This window comes from Xiphias gladius, chromosome 23 (assembly GCF_016859285.1).
Source record: "Xiphias gladius isolate SHS-SW01 ecotype Sanya breed wild chromosome 23, ASM1685928v1, whole genome shotgun sequence".
In the NCBI taxonomy this organism is placed as follows: domain Eukaryota; kingdom Metazoa; phylum Chordata; class Actinopteri; order Istiophoriformes; family Xiphiidae; genus Xiphias; species Xiphias gladius.
In genome coordinates, this window is record NC_053422.1 from 877,674 (window position 1) to 895,780 (window position 18,107).

The 18,107-nt window shown below is 44.2% G+C and overlaps 1 protein-coding gene across 1 annotated transcript in view; it reads right to left on the reverse strand.

Annotated features, from left to right (window-relative positions):
- The window catches only part of LOC120785668 (transcription factor COE3-like), a 166,767-nt gene that overhangs the window by 44,454 nt on the left and 104,206 nt on the right, over nucleotides 1-18,107 (reverse strand). Inside the window, exons 7-10 of the mRNA XM_040120543.1 lie at nucleotides 15,027-15,108; nucleotides 14,827-14,944; nucleotides 9,256-9,389; nucleotides 6,099-6,225 (exon numbers count right to left, since the gene is read on the reverse strand). Coding sequence (XP_039976477.1) covers nucleotides 6,099-6,225; nucleotides 9,256-9,389; nucleotides 14,827-14,944; nucleotides 15,027-15,108 — 461 coding nt within the window. The remainder of the gene's footprint in view (nucleotides 1-6,098; nucleotides 6,226-9,255; nucleotides 9,390-14,826; nucleotides 14,945-15,026; nucleotides 15,109-18,107) is intronic.

Genomic DNA, 18,107 nt, shown 5'->3' on the forward strand with positions numbered 1-18,107 from the left:
TTACCCCGCCGAACCCCCGCAGGCAAAGGAAACAATCCTGAACAAAACCCTGCTGACAACCGAGCCTGACTCGGGGGGAGCAGAAGCATCATTTAAGGGAAAATGATCAAGAATTTGCTTTATTGTTCTCCAACACACATTATTTATCTGAAACTCAGGGGACACGGGAGAGGAGCAGCAGAGGAAACAAACAGCTTACTGCACCGTTGTGACTCTGTGTGTTACTGGTTGCGTACCAGTTAGTTTCCTCTCAGACAGATAAATTCCAGTGTGGCTCGGCTCCAGTTTGGCTCAGACTGGGCACACTCTGTTTTTTGGGTTTTTTTTTTTCTGGAGGAGAAACAGAGTCAACATCAATAATCTGTTGCAAACATGATCTCCATATTAGGAATCAATATTCTGTCTGTTTTTTTTTTTTTCAAACCTGGGACATCATCTCTCTCTCCCCCTCCTTGTTTTCCTTCCTCCTCTCCTCAGAAATACTCTCTTCTTTCCTTTTTTTCCTTCAACTTATTCATCTTCATTCCCTGTATCCCCTACCACTCCACCACCTCCTCCATCCATCCCCCTCTTTTCTCCTTTTCCCTTCGCCAGAAGTGTCTTCCTCTCTATCTCGTCCTCTCCTCTGTCTCCACCACCTCCACCGTCTCTCCTTCTCTCTCCCCGCCTTCCCCTCCTCCTTCTCTCCCTGTCGTGTGAATCTGACTTCATGAGGTTCTCTCTCGCCGTCATCCTCCTCCTCCTCCTTCTCCTCTCTCTTCCAGTGCCCCCGCTCTCCTCCTCCCTGCTGTTCTCCCTCTCTGGGGCTGCAGATCCCCAGGTGCAGCTAGAGGAGGAAGGGGGAGGCATTGGGGGATGGATGGGGTTGAAATTAATGAGAGGAGCCTGGAGGTATTGACTTTCCTGGGAAAACACAGCTCTCTAAAAATCAGTGGCCGAGCGCCGCAATAACTCAGCACCCATCGATCCCACTACCCCCCCCCAACTCCCCCCAACTCCCCTCGCAGGTTGCATTGATCCGTGCGCTACAAGCTCTTAGGCCGGCAGCTTGGACCCAGCAGCACCGCTGACAAAGATTCATTCTAACTGAGCCTGTACTGAAGAGTTGTCCAATTTGTTTATTAGTTGTTATAATTTAAAACTCAGATTAGACAAGTGTAAGAAATACAGTTCAGCCAACAACTCTTTCATTATAGCGACAGGCTGTTCAAGACTCAGACTTTTGGTTTAGAAATCTCAGAGACAGACATCTCAAAACCTGGACAAATAAAACCAGAACTGTCTGCACTGATAGAAACCACCAAAGGGAGGCGAGGAAATGTGTTTTTACGGCGTAAGAATGTGGTAAGAAATGAGTAAAGCAACGTATTTGTACATTTAAGAGATGAAATGATTTTCCAGTGCAGATCATTACAGACAGGCGTCTCTCAGGTGCAGGATAACCGCAGGAGGAACCAGTTTAACTCTGTCTCTCCTCTCAGGCTTCTTGTCATTCTGCTGAGCGTTTCTCGCCTGTGGCTAATTTTTCAGAGCGAAGCCTCGGGATCAAATCCTGAAGCTGCTTTAAGCTACAGAAAGGAAGAGAGAGGGGAAATCTGGGAAAACACTCGGAACTGACTGCTCGTCACTTCACCCTCAGCTGCACCTCCGCACTACGGCAGGAGGAGAGGGAGGGAGGGAAATAACAGAGACATTCACGGTCTGCCTGGCTTTTAACCAAGAAACGCTTCACCGTCACGGATTTAACGACGTACCGCCGCCACATAAATACTGCTCTCTGATTGGCTGTCAGGTGTCTGCGACACAGGTCAAGTCAGCAGTCTAACTGCTGCTCTAGATCTGAGGTCAGTGCACATTAAACTGCAGATAAACATACTCTAGCAACCCCTCCGAGTTCCTGAACACCCTCTGGAACTACTTCTGGAGCCCTTCCAAAACCTCTGGAACCTCCTTAAGAACCCCTGAAACCTGCGTACGAGCCCCATAAACCTCCTCAAGGAAGGACTAGTGAGACCTCCTCAAGGACTTCTGGAATGTCCCCATGAATCTCGAGAACCTCTTCAAGGCTCCTACAACCTTTCTAAGAACCTCTACGACATGCCCAATGGGCCCCTGGAACCTCGTTAAAGCCACCTACAATTTCCTGAACACCCTCTGGAACTACTTGAAGGACCCCTGAAACCTTCTTCAAAACCTCTGGAACCTCCTGAAGGCCCTACAACTTCCTTAGGAGTCTTTGGAACCTGCTCAAGAACTGTTGGAACCTCCAAGGTTTCCTATAATCTCCCCTGACATATATTTAAGGACCACTGCAACCTAATCAAAGCAGCTACAGCCACCTCAAGAACCTCTGGAGGCTTTTCGAGGGCCCCTACGACGTCCTTAAGAACCACTGGAGCTAAATGCACAAACATGAGATTGATATTGATCTTACGATCTCAAAGGTCGGGCAAATATGTCCGGAAATGCTGAAATATTCCTTTAACAAAATGATTCATTAGGTAAAATAAAACATTTCTGGGTCTGTAATTAATTGTTTTTATGCGTGGACAGATTGGCAGCCTGGATTTTTCTCCCGGACACAGTTAGATGAAGCAGGGATGTTTGTTTTTCAGAGTGTTTCAGTGTTTTGTGTATGAGTGTGAACTCCTGAAGGAAATGACATCAGCTTTCTCTTCTCCTCTTCAATTATCCACAGCTCGCCTGTTTAGTATTTAGAAGCTCAGCTCATTTCACATTCATGAACACAACACACTGCTGGCACAATGAGCACGCTCTGGAAACGCACACCGACGCGTCCTCAGTCTTAAAATATGGATGTGTAAATCAGATGAACCGGCGATGTGTGTGCACAATATGGCCGCCTCTCTGGCAGGAGGAGCGGGGACAAGAAGAAGAAGGAGACTTGGGAGAATTACAAGAAACTGTACGACGTTATGATGCAGCTGTACCACCTGTCGGGGTAAAGCCTCACGATGCCTTCAGGGACACGCAGTTTTGTTGTTTCCCTATCAATCAAACTGAAGTCAGATGTTCATGTCTCTTCATTCGATTTGTGGATCTGTCTGCTGAAGCCAACAAACCGAGGATCCTGGGATTTAAAGGACCAGACCATGAGATTTTAGATAGTATTCTACATCACTGTGGACCATGCTGTACTTGGTCTACTGTTTGTTTTCATTTTTAAAACCCTGAAAAGCTGGTCCCCATCCAGTTTAGTTATTAGTCAGTATCCAGTTTTTTAGGATCATCTGCGAAAGCAGGGTGCTGCTGCCACGTGTGGGCCTAATGCGGTTTGTCTTCTGAACCTGGTTTTATGTATGATCCCATCCAGCTATCACTGATAATTACGTTCTGTTTGTCATTAAGTGGTAACGTCTCTGTAATGTTTAGACAGATTCGTCCTTTACTCAGATGGGCCCAACCTTTGACATAAAATGGGTATTTATAACTTTGTACATGGTATTTTCATTATACAGTAACTAGCTTTTCTGTACTCACCCCTCATTTAAATTAGACTTTTATTTATTTATATTCTCATTTCTTTATTTTTTTTTTAACTTTTCTTCCCACATTTTATGTCTGACTGGGTTTTCTAGGCACTTAAATGAATACATAATAATAAGAATACACGTATTTTAGTAATATAGTAGTATAATGTCTGTCTTTTCTCCTTAAAATATCAACTCTCAGGGACTTACATGTAACCTTTATTTAATCACTGAGATCAAGATCGTGACTTGAAACCTGCAGCTGAGAGCTGATGTGTCACAGTCAACAGCATGGATGCTTTTATTATTTTACTGTTGGTAAAGTTATATTACTGTAATATCATGATGTAGTCATAATTACAGATGGGTGTGAAAGGTCTGCACTGCGTCTCTCACTTCATTACTCTGAAAACAATGAAAATATCTGAACTCGTATTTCTGTAAATTTCTGAGTCTTATACTGTACGGAAATGAATGGAAACCAACAAAAGCCTGGAAGGAGAAACTTCGGAATCAATTTGATTTTCTTGATTTTTCTGTTCTCTCAGATTTTTGATTTCTCTTCTCTGCCCCATTTACTCATTTGGTTTAGAAAATCAGTTGTCCAGAAAATATTACACAAAATACCTTACAATTATTAGTACTATTATCCCCCCCCCCCCCCCAGAAAATACATTTTTCAGAGGATTCTGGTAACTAGGTTTTCCACAATTTGCAGGATCTTTTGTAACCTTTGGAAGCTTCTGTTTACTGATGCATTTATTTTTCTCCCGTTTCTTTTACCATTTGGCTGCATAAAACACTCGGTGATGCCTCAGAAAATCCTCAGCTTTGATATGAAGCTGATGCGATATGCATGAAAACATGACGGTGTGGTCCTTTAAATGCCTGCAGGCCTTTGCCGCATGTTTCTGAAGAGAACACCCTGCTGGAGATAACAACTGGCTCTATTCACAACACACCTCCATATAAAAGCAAAGCTCACAGCTCTTGTCAGTCCTATCTGTAAATGGGATCACAGATTAGCATTGCAAAAGGAGGCGGTGGCGGCAGCCAGACCGTCCATTGTGAGCGTCCGTCTCGTCCCTCCTCTGCGTCGTCCCGCCGTCAGAGGAGGCGGCGTCTCCAACAAAGACGAGCAAGAGAGGAAGGAAGCCGTGATGAACTGGTGTTAAACAGAAAGCCCGAACGCGCTCGCCTCTTTCACGGCCCGACGCAATGACATTTACTTATCGCGCTAAACAGCCTTCAATCTGACCTTTCTGCTACTTTGAATGACATCTGGATATTCTGACGGAATAATCGTGGACAGTGAAAGCACTGATCTAAGAGACAGATAGGGAGTCGTCGGACGGCACGTGGACGTTTAGCTGTGGACGCCAGACAGTGAGTCTGAAGGAAGAGCTGAGGTGGATGGGACCGACACACCAGGGAAAATGTTTACTTCACTTTCAGCATGTAGAATCTGTTTACAGTGAATAACATACTTGGTCCTGGTTGGTATAAACAAGACTCGAGTATAACGACCTTAAACCTTTCTTTAAAGCTCTTATTCAATCCCCGAGAGCTTTTGGTTAAAGAGTACGAACTCCTGTTGTTTGTCCAAAATTTGTTCAAACCCACGGACCTTCCAAAAGTTTCCAACGATACCAGATCTGTCAGGCTGAATTTCGAGTGAATGTGTATAAAATGATGCATAGGACACGTAGACGATGCCATGGTGCAGAACCAGATTGGTGCTCGGGAGACGCAGACGCAGAACGTACAAGTGATCAGGAGTCATGTATTTTCTAACTTAAATGGTACTTAAGGGGACATTTAAAGGGGAAAATCAGGGTTCAAGACCCGAGAATGAGGTTTAGGTGGCGACCAATAAAACCTTAAACATTCACATAATAATCTAGTCTAGCCTTTAAAAGCGGTTTTGGGTAGCAATTTACAACTTTGTACTGCAAAAATCTCTGAAACATTCCTTTCAACAGGTAACACTGTTTGTTTAGTAATCAATACGATATCCGATAGTCTTTCTAAAAAGGAATTTGATTTGTGATCAGTGAGTTACGCCTCCAAAAAGCCAAAACCCTTTCTTGCAGTGGGGGCTTTGGTTGGTAATCCAAGTGAACAGGGTCTAAAACCACAGCAAGTGGGTTTAGATGATGATTAACATCTAAAAACACTCCTATATGATGTAATCAAAAAAGTCTCCCACGCCTGTTCACCATGTGAATCAGGGGACAACAGGGGAAAATGTACTTGTTCCCATATTCTGGTTTTTACGTGTATCTTGGTTCATCTGTTCAAACCAGAACATACAGTTACAGAGCAGATTAAGATAACTGGAGATAATCATAGCCAGTAAACCCCCAGCCCCCCAGCCCCCTTCTGTCTACTTTAACGAGAAACAGTAGAAAAATGGAGAAAAGTACGTTTTTCTGCAGTAATAGGACCATTTGGTTTCCTGGGAACTGAAGAAAACCGACGGACAGCAGCACAGTTTCAGTTATCACTATGAAATACTCCAGATTCAGATCTTATCTCTGTCAGACGAGTGTCATTGATGAGTGTCAATCAGCCAGAATCTGTGGTGCTGTTATTTGTCGGTCTTACCGGTGTAGACGAAGCGTCCCGGCGCTCCTTTGCAGAATTGTTTGGACTTGTAGGACAGCGTGACCTCCACCACACCGGGGATGTGACGAGGGGGAGTCTGGACCCGGATGGCATGAGGGGTGATCAGCTGGATCATGAAACATAAACACAAGCAGATACGATCTGGGTCAAACGGTCAAGTTATTCTTTTTTTTTTGTGTTCCAAAGCTATATGAAAGGTGAGACGCTACACCGACGGCATCGCACCACCAAAGAAACCACGCTGGCTGAGAGTATGCTGAGATTCTGGGTTTAATGCCCAGTGCCACTGCTGTTCCACTGGCACGTAACACATAAAAACGGCACGTCATCTATGTTCCACTGGCAGATGCCACTGTCCACCCGCTTTACTTCACTGGCATTAAACAAAACTTTCTTTTTTTTACCAGCGTAAGAAAACGAATATACGAAATAATGGTGATTCAAATCTGCATTTACCGTCGAATCAGCGGCATGTCGCACATTAAAAGAGCAACTTTTAGCTTGCAGTCCTTGGTGAACTGATGTCTGGGATAATTATGTAAAAACTGTATATCTGTATATACAGTGCAGTGCAGTGACATCTGGACTCATCTTTGTAAGGCAGGTATCAGGTCCACCTAAAACAGAGAAACTTGACGTGCCGTCACGAAGAGGTTGAAAACGTATCCTCATATGCACATGAGAAACCACAGCTTTATAGTTATGAGCCTTCTAGGGATCCAAGAGAGCGGGAACAGGTAAGAATGAGGGGAAAAACAGTCCAGTGGTGAGAAATGGAGTTGTGGTATGAGGAGAACCAGTGGTGAACTGGCCAGACTGGTGAGTGACCAGCATTAGCTGACGATACCTAACGCGTGTTGCTTTGTTTCGCAACGCTGTTACGTTAATCGGGCAGCACAAAAACTAGTAGCAAACACAATCATCGCTAAGACTGTGTCTGCTCTTGTCAGTAAGAAAACCAAAAAGAATGCAGGACGCAAAGAGTCTGTCTGCCGTCAGTTCAGAAAGCCTGAAACGTGGTCTTTAATGGGTCGTGTATCAACGTTTGCTTTGTCATCTATTTTTTGAAACATCTGATCCGTCTTTCAAGGTTCTATTAAGACTCTCAAAACCGGTCTAATTTTACCGGATTATAAATCAGAACCAAGAACGCGGTGTGAAATTTTTGTTGCACCACATTCAGGGCTAACGCACACTAGTTTAGGAGGAGTCATAGTGGTATTGATGAGGCAGCTCTCATTTAATAGTGTAGTAAAAACCTGCAGCATGAGATTTTTCTCTCTATAAAAACTTTCTGTGGAAAACACTCCGACAGTCTTCCTCCAATCTGGGTCAGCGTGCAGGCTGTGTTCAGAGGGATGCTGGGCTTTGGAGTCCGTCTGCTCTCCACCAGACGACGCTGATCAAAGTGAGGAGTGTGTGATGTGAAGCGAGCAGCGTGAGGAGGTATATCTGTCTGTCTCGCGTCTCCTTCCCTCCTTCCCCACCAGGTGTTCTGCTCTTCTGGACCTGCTTCAATATTTCATGCTGCACCGTATGCGCAGCTCCTCCTGCAGCCCGACACGCACTAAATCTACATATTTTTGGGGACATGCAGAACTGCTACAGACACAGATGCAGGTGTTTCTACGAACGTGTGAGTGTGTTGATGAATGTGTGTGTGGATGAAGAACATGGAGAACATTGCATGCGCAGCTGCTTTCAGAGTACAGACTCTCTGGATCGGTTATTGCCTTCATCTGCTAAACTCGCTGCCATTTTTGTGTGAAAGCGGAAACGGGTAAATATTACAGCGGCACTTCCAACTCTTCACCACAATGATGCATTTGTTATTCTCTCTGATTGTACATAATATATATCACTGCCTCTGTTCTCTCCAAACAAGAAACCATTACTCAATTACTCAATTACTAAGTTTACTGAACGTTAATCAGCAACTGTCTTGATAATCGAGTAATTGTTTGTGTCATCTACGAAGCCAAAATGCTAAATATAATATTTGCTCGTTCCCACTCTTCCACTGTAAGAATTTTCCCCGTTTCTCAGTTCAGATTACTGCAAACTGAATATTGTGGGGGTGTGAACTATTGACCAGACAAAAAAGACTCACAAAGACGTCACCTACAACACTGAGATGGGCTTTTTTTCCATTTTCTGACATTTCAGAGACCAAACAACTATTTGACTAATTGAGAAAATCATCAGCAGATTAATCAATAATGAAAGTAATGAATAATTGCACCAGTGTTCGAAGCACGAGAAACTCTTGGTATCTACATGTATTTCTAGTAGAGGCAGAAATAGAGGTAGTAGAGGATGTCTAAGCTCCATTTTGTCTATTTCCAAAAAAACTGTCTCGTGTGCTAAACAATATATCAGAAAGAGAAAGTAGTTTTTATGCCGAGTGGTCCCTTTTAGAGTGTTATCTGATATCGAAAATATTGGATTATTATTAATCATGCACTAAAGTGTAAGCAGCATTTCAAATGTCGTAGCTGATGGAGGTGGAACTCACTGACATTTTAGGTTGTAGTAGTAGTGGGTAGTTCAATTTATCTATCAATTTACAACACTGCACGGTTTATTCACTGTTTCGCATGATCAACTTTTTTGTCTTTAGAGAAATTGTTTCTGTCAAATTACTGCGGTCAAGTAAAAAGTACATGGAGTAAAAGTATAAAAAAGCTGAATGTACCTCAAGAATAATAACCACACATCCTCCATGAAAAGTAGTAATTTTGGTCATGGACCAGAACTTATTCTGTGAAGAAGTTTAGTATTTCCAAGATCATTTGTGTTTTACTGAACTGATAAGTATTTTCATCATCCCCTTGTTTAGTTTATAATATGTCAAAACTATTAACAAATCTCTGTCATAATGCCCAACATGGTGACTTTTAATGACTTATTTAGTCTTAACAACAATCAAAAAATAAGCACATTCAACTCACGACAGTATCAGACGGGAAAAAAAGGAAATCCTCAAATTAATGGAACTCTAACCGGCACATTTCAGTAGCCCGATTTTACTTGATAAAGGACTCTATTCATTATCAAACTTGTCACCGATCGAACCCATTTAATCAGATAGTTTCTCTTTAATTTTCGTAAGAAATCCAATTAATCTTCCGCTCACCTCGCTCCAGACCAGCATGGTGCCGAAGACGACCTGCAGGCCGTCGAAGAAGTTGTCCCCGATGAGGATGACGGTGGCTCCGCCGGTCGTCCAGCCCTCGCTCGGACTGATGGCTTTGATGCAGGGCGTGGCTGCTTCGGAAACACAGGCAACACGACGGAAACATGAGCGATACAGTGAGAAACGCGGCCGAAAAATAACAGCACTTCCTACATCCCAGACAGAAAAGTCCAGTTTATATAAACAGACACCAACTGTGATCACATCAGATCTTTCCACCACTCACAGAACGTGTGACCCCAGTTTTAAGTTATTAGCTACCAAGTCGCTAAGAAGTCATGTTCAGGTTCAGGTTCAGCTCAAACAGTTTAGATCAGGTTAGCTAATGGACTAGTTTAGCAGCTAAGCAGATTGGTTGAGATTAAATAACACTTAAGGTCAGCAGTTAAACACCGTCTTGGGTTATCAAACGGTTCAGTTTGAAGAGTTTGAGTCAGGTCAACAGTTCGGTTTAACAGTTTAGACAGTTTGTTTCAGATGAGCTATTGCTTCACTTTAAGAGCTGAAAATGGTCTGGTTCACAGTTGTAGTTTAACAGATCAACATATTGGCTTAGGTTAGCATCACATTTTTGTTCTTGTGGAATTCACGAGAGCTTCCCTTTTCTTGGAAATCCGGTTGTCATGAGTCAGGAAATAAATCCAGGTAGTCGGCTTTATTTTCCTCCATTTCGACGTCAAACAATTTTCATTTCAATTTTTTGTCTCCTCAGTTAAGAGGGGGAGGAAAAGTGAACTAAATTTAAGAGATTAGGGCAGATTATGTAAAAATGTCCCAGAGCAAAACACTGAGATATTTGGGGTGCTACTTTGACCCTGACTGTGACCTCTGACCTCCAACCCAACTGTTAACACTTAAAAAAATAAGACTACAGTTTCCGAACGAGACAACGCATCTTTAACTAAACGGCAGCTATTCATTGAATATGCGTTTTTTTCTACATCCACGGAGAGGTTTCAGATCTACCAGCAGCCTGTTAGCCCACCACTAACACATGCAAAATGATTGGTTTTTCCAGTGCCAAAGGGATCAATAAGGGGCTCCATATAAACAGCGTCTCCGTGATGACTAGACTGTTATCGGACAGAGTCGAGTCAGGTCAGACAGGCAGACGGACTCGGAGCTGCAAGGAAGGAAGACGAGACTCTGCAGGTTTACACCCCTTCCCGGACCGAGAGCTGTTTTATTGGGAGGATGATCTGATATTCCAGTCAGAGCTCTGAGTTTCCATATGTTTACTATGTGAGCTGATCCATAAAGCTTTGTTTAGACCATATTAAACATTCCAGTTACAATTTTTACCATTATAGCAGAGTAATGACCTTCTACTACAAGTTACTGGTAAGTACGAGCTCGTGAAAATGGAAATGTGGACAGTTTCTTTATTATCTATAGATTACACACACTTAAACATCTTATTTTAATTTTTATTTATTCATTTGGGGGATCCTTGGTGGCTCCGGGGACATGGCCAGAACCTTTTTCCACAAAGTTTCTGCTGAGCACCAAATAGTTTCTGGTTTCTGGGGAGCAGCAGATAGTTTCAGGAGAGCACCACAGAGGTTTTAGCCATGTTGGCAGCACAGCTGTGGAGATGGCGATGTTGGTTTGTCGGTCAGTCTGTCCAGCACTTTGGTCCAGACTGAAATATTTTAACAACTGTGGGATGGATGGTTTTACTGTCCACCATTTTATTTGAGTATCTGAATTCTGAGGGAGCAAATGTGTTCACTATAGCACCTTCATAACTTCCACACTGCGGTGAACAAATTAGAGTTCAACGTGTACACTACTTTCAGCTAACAGTCCCACAACGTCACTGTGCGACTCAAAAGCCGTGAGCGACGACGCTAAAATAATGATTAGTTAGTGTCGTAAATCTCAATTGACTGCTCACTGCTGAGTAAACTTTTGAGCCTCAATTGTGTAGGGAGCAGTGAATGAGTGAACGAGGGAGGGCACCGGAGAGTGAAACGGGGTTTTGCTTATGTCCTCTTTGGGTCCCTGCACAGGTTGAACGTTTCGAACTCTCTCAAAAAACTTTCTGAGTTCAAGCTCGAAGTACCAGGCAACGAGTTAGTTCTGACATCCAACCAACTCTGGTTTGCCCTCTCAGACTCATGGCCAAGGTTCAGTGGCCGTCAGTCTCTCCTGGTTGAAGCATCGGGACAAAAGATGACCAGCGGTGTTCAAAGACACAAACCTGTACAAACCTAAAGGAGAGGGCTGGTGTTGTTCTACACTTTTGTTATTGTCTGTGTTCAGATCCAAACCAACAGTGTGCTAGTTCGTCTCTCAACACTTCCTGACTTCCCTCCTCTGTATGTGGCTCTCAGCTCAGAGCCCATTGGTTCCTACTGAAGACGTCACTCTTCAAAATCTCCTCACAAATATTTAGTTTCATTTTTAAAAAAATTCTCAGTAATTTCCTAAAACAAATGCTCACTGTGGTTTTATCAAAACAAACAGGTGGAAACCGTGAATGTGTTGGGGACTATTTTCAGCGGTGGATTAATCCACATCTGGTGCTCAAGTGAGTATCTGAGGCAGCAGGGTGGTGTGTGTGGGACTACAGTGTGTGTGTTTGTGGACCTGGAGCGGTCAAGTCAGGACATGATGAGACAGTCACCAAACTGATATTTAAAGTTTGGATTTTTTGAGGCTATAAGCACCCCCGGGATCCTCGATGCCCCCTTCTGGTTACGGCGTCAGTCACTCAGAGTTTCCAGATGAAAGAAAGGACTCGGCTCAGCCTCCCCAAACCCTGCAGCTGCTGCAGAGGGTCGAGGCTTTTCCCGCTCTGAGGAGTCAATTGTCATCTCCTTATTAATTTCCCCCTTTTGTCAAAGGAGTAAACAAACAGTCCGGCGGGTCTGGGGGGGGGGCGCGATGGTGACTTTCCAATCACATGAATAGAGCACAAAGGCGAGGAGCAGGCGGTGGAAAGTTTTAGCAAGGAGCCGGGGGGGGGGGTTGGTGACAAAGGCGGGAGCAGATGTTGGGGCTTTTTATCGCTTCTGAAAACATCCCAGTCTGGAGGAGATGAAAGGCCCCGAGCTTTCCTCCGTGGGCCGAGATACTGGGCCGTCTGGTAAACAACGGGCTCCTTTTGGCCCCTGCAGGACACCGTACGGTATGCCTGGCGCCCTCTGAGCAGAAATGCCTCTGTACATGAATGTTTAAGTGCTGATTTGATGAAGTTTCCTCAATGTCTCAAAGCTTTTTCACAGGTGAGAAACAAGAACATCTCAGCTTGCTGAATGACACATCTGTGTTGAGTAGCATTTGTTGTATCCCTCTGGACGTGCCAGACAGGTGGGGTTCGCTACACAGAAAGCCCAATAAAGTGAGTAAAAAGTCTGAGCATCACAGTGGGTCAGCTTACTCTGCTTTCTCTTTGATCAACAACCTTATCCTGTCTGAAATGTCCCCGCTGTGATAAACACCACCCAGCTGGTGCTGCAAGTAGGTTAAAGCAAACGAGACAGTTACTTCGCCAGCTCCAGGAAAAGCCTCAAAACTTTAAAACAAGTTGAGGGAAACTGCAGAGGTGGTCATCTGGGAGGGGACACGGGGAGGACACAACCGATTTTTGAAGTCTAACCTGTGGCACATTGTTTTAGGGTTTGTTTTAATCTTTTGTATGTCCCACAAGGGTGGAGATTCTCTAACAGGACTAATTGATGAGCGTCTGGCATTTCAGACAAAACGGCATGAAAGTGAAAGTTGATTTAGTCTACTTTTTGTCACCAAGGTTTTATTGAATGACCTGATATGACAAGCTCCACCCATCTGGTGTTCCAAGTAGGTTAAAACAAGCAGAGTTGAGTTGAGTTACACCATTTCTCCTGGAAAAGCCTCAAACCTTTAATAGAGTCAAGGGAAACTGCACAGTTACATGATTTGGTTGCCGGTTGACATCAGATTGGTGTCAAATACTGTTTGAAACTAAACTTAGGGTTTGTTTCAACTTTCTGGAAGCGCCAGGTGGGTGGAGTTGACCTACTGGGAACACACAACAAATGTTGAGAGTTGTAGACAGACACATGATGTATCTGAGAGCCAATTTAGTTTCCCTTTCCAGTGACTGACATCTCACGCTCTGTTCATCCTTGACTGGTGTCAAATAGCTTTAAGAACATGTAGTAGATTGTGAGTTTGTTTTACTCTGCTGTAGGTGCAAGACGGGTGGGGCTTACCACACAGGACAAAACAGCGAATGCCAGGAGGTTTAGATGGAGGATATGTTCATATTTAAGTCCACTCTCCTGTGACACACATGTTTTGTGATTCTGTCTGAAAAACCTGGTACTGGTCGGTTAAGCTCCACCCTCCTGGCACTCCAAGTAGGCCGAATCAAGCGAGAGACTTATGTCATCGCTCCTGGAAGCACCACAGTGAGGTGTGTGTGTGTGTGTGTGTGTGGGGGGGGTTTATTAGAGTGGGGACATGGCACCGTGATATTAACGTTTACAGCTTCGGAGGAAATGTTACTGCTGAGTTCCAGCTCCCAGAGTTGAGTTTCAGTGTGTGAAGTTTATACACGAATGGTGCATTTTATTCGGTCACTGTGGACGCTGGAAGAAGGGAGCGCTTGTTCGCCGTCACCTCCCGACCCTGCAGGACGTCCAGCGGGACCATGGGGCAGCACGGAGGACTGCGTGCAGCTGTCCCTGTTTCAGTCAGCGTCTGCGCCGAAGATGGTTTTTTGCCACTTTACCTTTGTCTTCCCGAATATTCTAAATCAACTCCTGCCAGTAAACACCAGAGCAGCAATTTCAAATGAAACTGTAGCAGCTTTGGCTTTGATTTTACAAGTTACAAGAGGTTTTCGCTAAACGTCACACTTCTCTTTAAGGGTCATTCCACTGATTTTGATTTGTCCTCATCAGCCTGTTAAAACTGGCGTATGGTGTCGTCTGTGGCTCGGAGACTACAAATGTGGCTGTTTAACGGTCAGGGGGGCTCTAATGCAACACAGGTGCATTGTTGGAACTGTTGGATCTAGTGTTTCTGGACCAAAAGTCAGGACATTTCCCCCTCCGAAGCCCAGATTTGGACTCTTCCGTCCTACGTCTTTATGATCGTGACAGACTGAATCAGTGCTTATGCCTCTTTAATCGTTAACTGAGGTAAGTACAGGCGAAAGCATGTAGAATTAGCCAATGAGTTAAGGGAAGGACCTAAACACACAGGGATCGTCCTTTAACTTGTATCTTAACATGTAAAACCTGCAGATGGACGTCCTCGTGGTCAGACGCGGACCTTCCGGGGCTGGGGTCCACTGCTCATCCAACGTGTGCTGCTTCCCGTTGTCCAGTTGTTTTGTTTTTTGTCTGTGTCTGTTGTTTGTTTCAGTATTCGCAGCGGGACGTTCGGCTTTTTAGGTCAGTTTAGTGAATTTGATGTTACCAGGAGGAGGACATAAAACCGCACGACGATGAATCAAAACCCAAGAGTTGTTTCATCGTTTCTTTTCGTCTCTGAAAGTGTCACTGAGCCACGTCTTACCTTCAGAGGGGTCCAGGCGTCGGGCACGGCGGCCATGTTTGGAGTTGTTGTGGACGAACATGTTGTCTGACACGGCCAGCACGTGACCGTCCACGTTGACTGTAGTGGAAACCACCACCTGTGCACAAACAGCTCAGGGTCATTTACAGCCGCCTCACACGAGCGAGCGTCTTAAGAGCTGCCACAGTTCAGACTCTCACCTGAAACCTCCTCATGTCTCGAGGATTTCCTGCATTTTTCAAACAGTTCTGATTGCACTTGAGGAAGAACTTCAGGAAGAATCTGAAAGCAGAGCAACACAAAGACACAGCAGATTAGTCTCGCCGGGTTTCGCCGTCTCACAGCTGCAGCGTCCCAGGCAGATTAAACCCAATCCACCAAATTCATTAAGAGCTGGCACAAACACCGATCCAGGATGAGAGAGAGGAGTGGAGGTAAATGGAGTCAGGCTCAGTTTGACTCTACAAGACGCTCATTTCACATCAGGGGAAGGTTCACCAAAATAAAGGCTTCGGGCTTCACATCATTTGGTTCAACAAACTGCGTTAAACTGCTTAAAAAAAACAAATCCGTTTTTGTTTTTATTAAAACGTCTCAGTCAAACATCATTCAGCAGCTTCTCACGTGGTGTGTTATTGGGCGTTCAAACGTACAGAGAAATGAATAAACAAGGCACAGTTGGTCAGAGGACTCAACTCAACAACTCAGCACAGTACACTTCATGTACACACACTCTCTTTGTTGCTCTTTAAAAATCTGGAAATGTCGAAATGAATGACGAGCGCACTCATACGATGACATCATAAACCCGTTTATATTAGAAGAGGACAGAAATGTTTATTTTTCGTGTCTGAAGTTTACAGTCAGAATGATTTTATTTCAACCTATCTGTCAGTTGAGAGGCAGATTAGAACTGTTTAAAACTGTTAACAGATGCTTTGTAGCACTGAACAATGCGCTTGTGAGCAGACAGGGGGACATTTCAGTGTTTATCTAAATACGATAAAATGTTTCAATGGATATTTGACCCAGGACAGCAGACGCAGCCACGCCTCGCTCCAGTCTCTCTTATCTACGTGGAGATTCCAGTGAACTCCTGCTTTCCCTGTCGGTCTCTCCTCGTTTTAGTGTCTCTCTTTCTTGGTGTCAGGTCACATATTGTCTCTCGTCTTTCAGCAGATGAAATTATCATTCAGCGGCGGCGTCTTGACAAAGACAGTCGACATTTCCAGCAGACTTATGGCGTCTCATTAAGGAGCTGCCTTTTGATTTTTCCTGCTGCACGTCCGATCTCTCGCTCGCCGCGTGTTGATTTACGCCGTTTTTTACGGCAGCAGAGGAGTATTGATTGGAAACGGATATCAATGAGGACGGGCGGTAATAACCCGCAGCTTTGGAGGAGGACAGTGGGGGGGGTCGGAATGGATTGCCACCTTAATGCATTTCCCACTGCCTTGTAATCTTTGCACATCCATCACTCGGACCATAAGCCCCCCCCCTCCCATTCTGATGGAGCGCTTCCTTTTTAATTGCCGCATTATCACAATAATAATCCGGGCAGTTAACAAGCGCCAAGGTCGCAGACAGACATGTCACATTAACCAGGGGATAACCTCGGCAGAATACCCACACCCATCTTTTTCTACCCCCTCCTCCTCCGTATTCTACTGCTTCAGCAAGGCATGCTGGGAGTGCATAAGGAGGGAGGGGGCGTAGATATAAGTGGGGGCTCTGTGGGGTCGGCATCAATTTCCACCTTAATAAGACGGAAACAATATCTTTAAAACACAGAGCGGGAGCTCGACCAGGTTTTCACTCAGGGGGTTTTTCTCCCTTAACTTTTACCTTAAGACGCTGCTCATTTACCCAGTAAGAATGATGGACTTGAGGCATTTCCAGTGGCATTTTCAGGGGATTACTCATGGACTTGATGTGAGAGGTTTTTAAAAATCCCAAACCATACTACAGGTGCCACTTCATTTCAGTTGAGGTGAAAATGTGGGATTAATTAATGGATTAAAACATAGAAGGGGGCTGTCAATTGATCATCTTCACGGTTTAAGGGTTTTTAAAGGTGTAAAAACTACTTTCACTTTGATGGAGAAGGTCTTTTAAGGTATAAATTAGGGACTGGTTTTCATGTTATTTGATCATTGAAAGAGATTTTTTCTTAATTAAAAAGCCCTTGAATCATGGAGAGAATCTATTAAAATCCCCATGATAGATTATTATCCTTCAATTATCCATCAATTAACCCCAGATTTGGGGTGAATGCCTGATGTTGCACCCTTATTGAACAATTCAGGACATTTTAAGGGGCAACTGTGATGTTACTTTGTGAATTTTACAGTATTTTACCTCCTGAAAACCCTTTAATCCATCCAGAAACCACAGTAAAACCCCTTCATGTGTTCGAATTTGTTTATTCATTTATCAATGAATTTAAACAAAACTGGGGCAAGACCTAAACCTAAACACCTGAACACTGAATAAGAATCCCCTAGAATTTTGTACCTGAAAATATTTCAGTCACCGGTGTAATCCCACATCCCAACATGCATGATTAAGGGTTTTAATAACCTCATTTAAGGTTCATTTGATTCGCCCTTAACAAATCACTGTCTGCCAGTGATTAGATTTGAGATTTGTTTACCACCTGTAATACGGTTTTAGTCGCTAATGTTTCTGCTGCTGTGACAGGATCGTCCCACATACTTACGGGGACTATTTCTGTGGCAGAAGCCGTCCCATGGAAACCGTCTTCGGTGTGTTGTGTGGATTTTTCCACATTAATGGGGACACTGACGTTGGAGAGAGATGTTGAGGCAGAAATCTCAAATAGCTGCATGGACGGTAACCGCTGGTTGTCATAAAGTGGGTGAAATGGTCCTTTAAAGAGACACACTGAGCAGAGGGAAGGAGGAAGGTAGAGAGATGGGCAGTGTGTGTGTGTGTGTGTGTGTGTGTGTGTATCGACTGAAAGCTGATCTGCTGCTCTGGAGGCTCTAATGCCCTTTATGGCAGCGAACAGAATAATATGGAGCTCCATTCAGATGATACCGAGTCCTTCAGAGAGCTGATATGGATCGATACGGATTGCATTAAAACGCAGCTGGAGACAAGAGCAGAGCCTCTCGCTCACACACACACACACACACACTGAGACACACACACGCATACGTAGAGGTGCAAACGCAAACTCAATCGGCTGCTCAGACCAATACATATTGGTCATATACACTTCTCACACTCATATAAAAATACACAGTGACACACGCCCA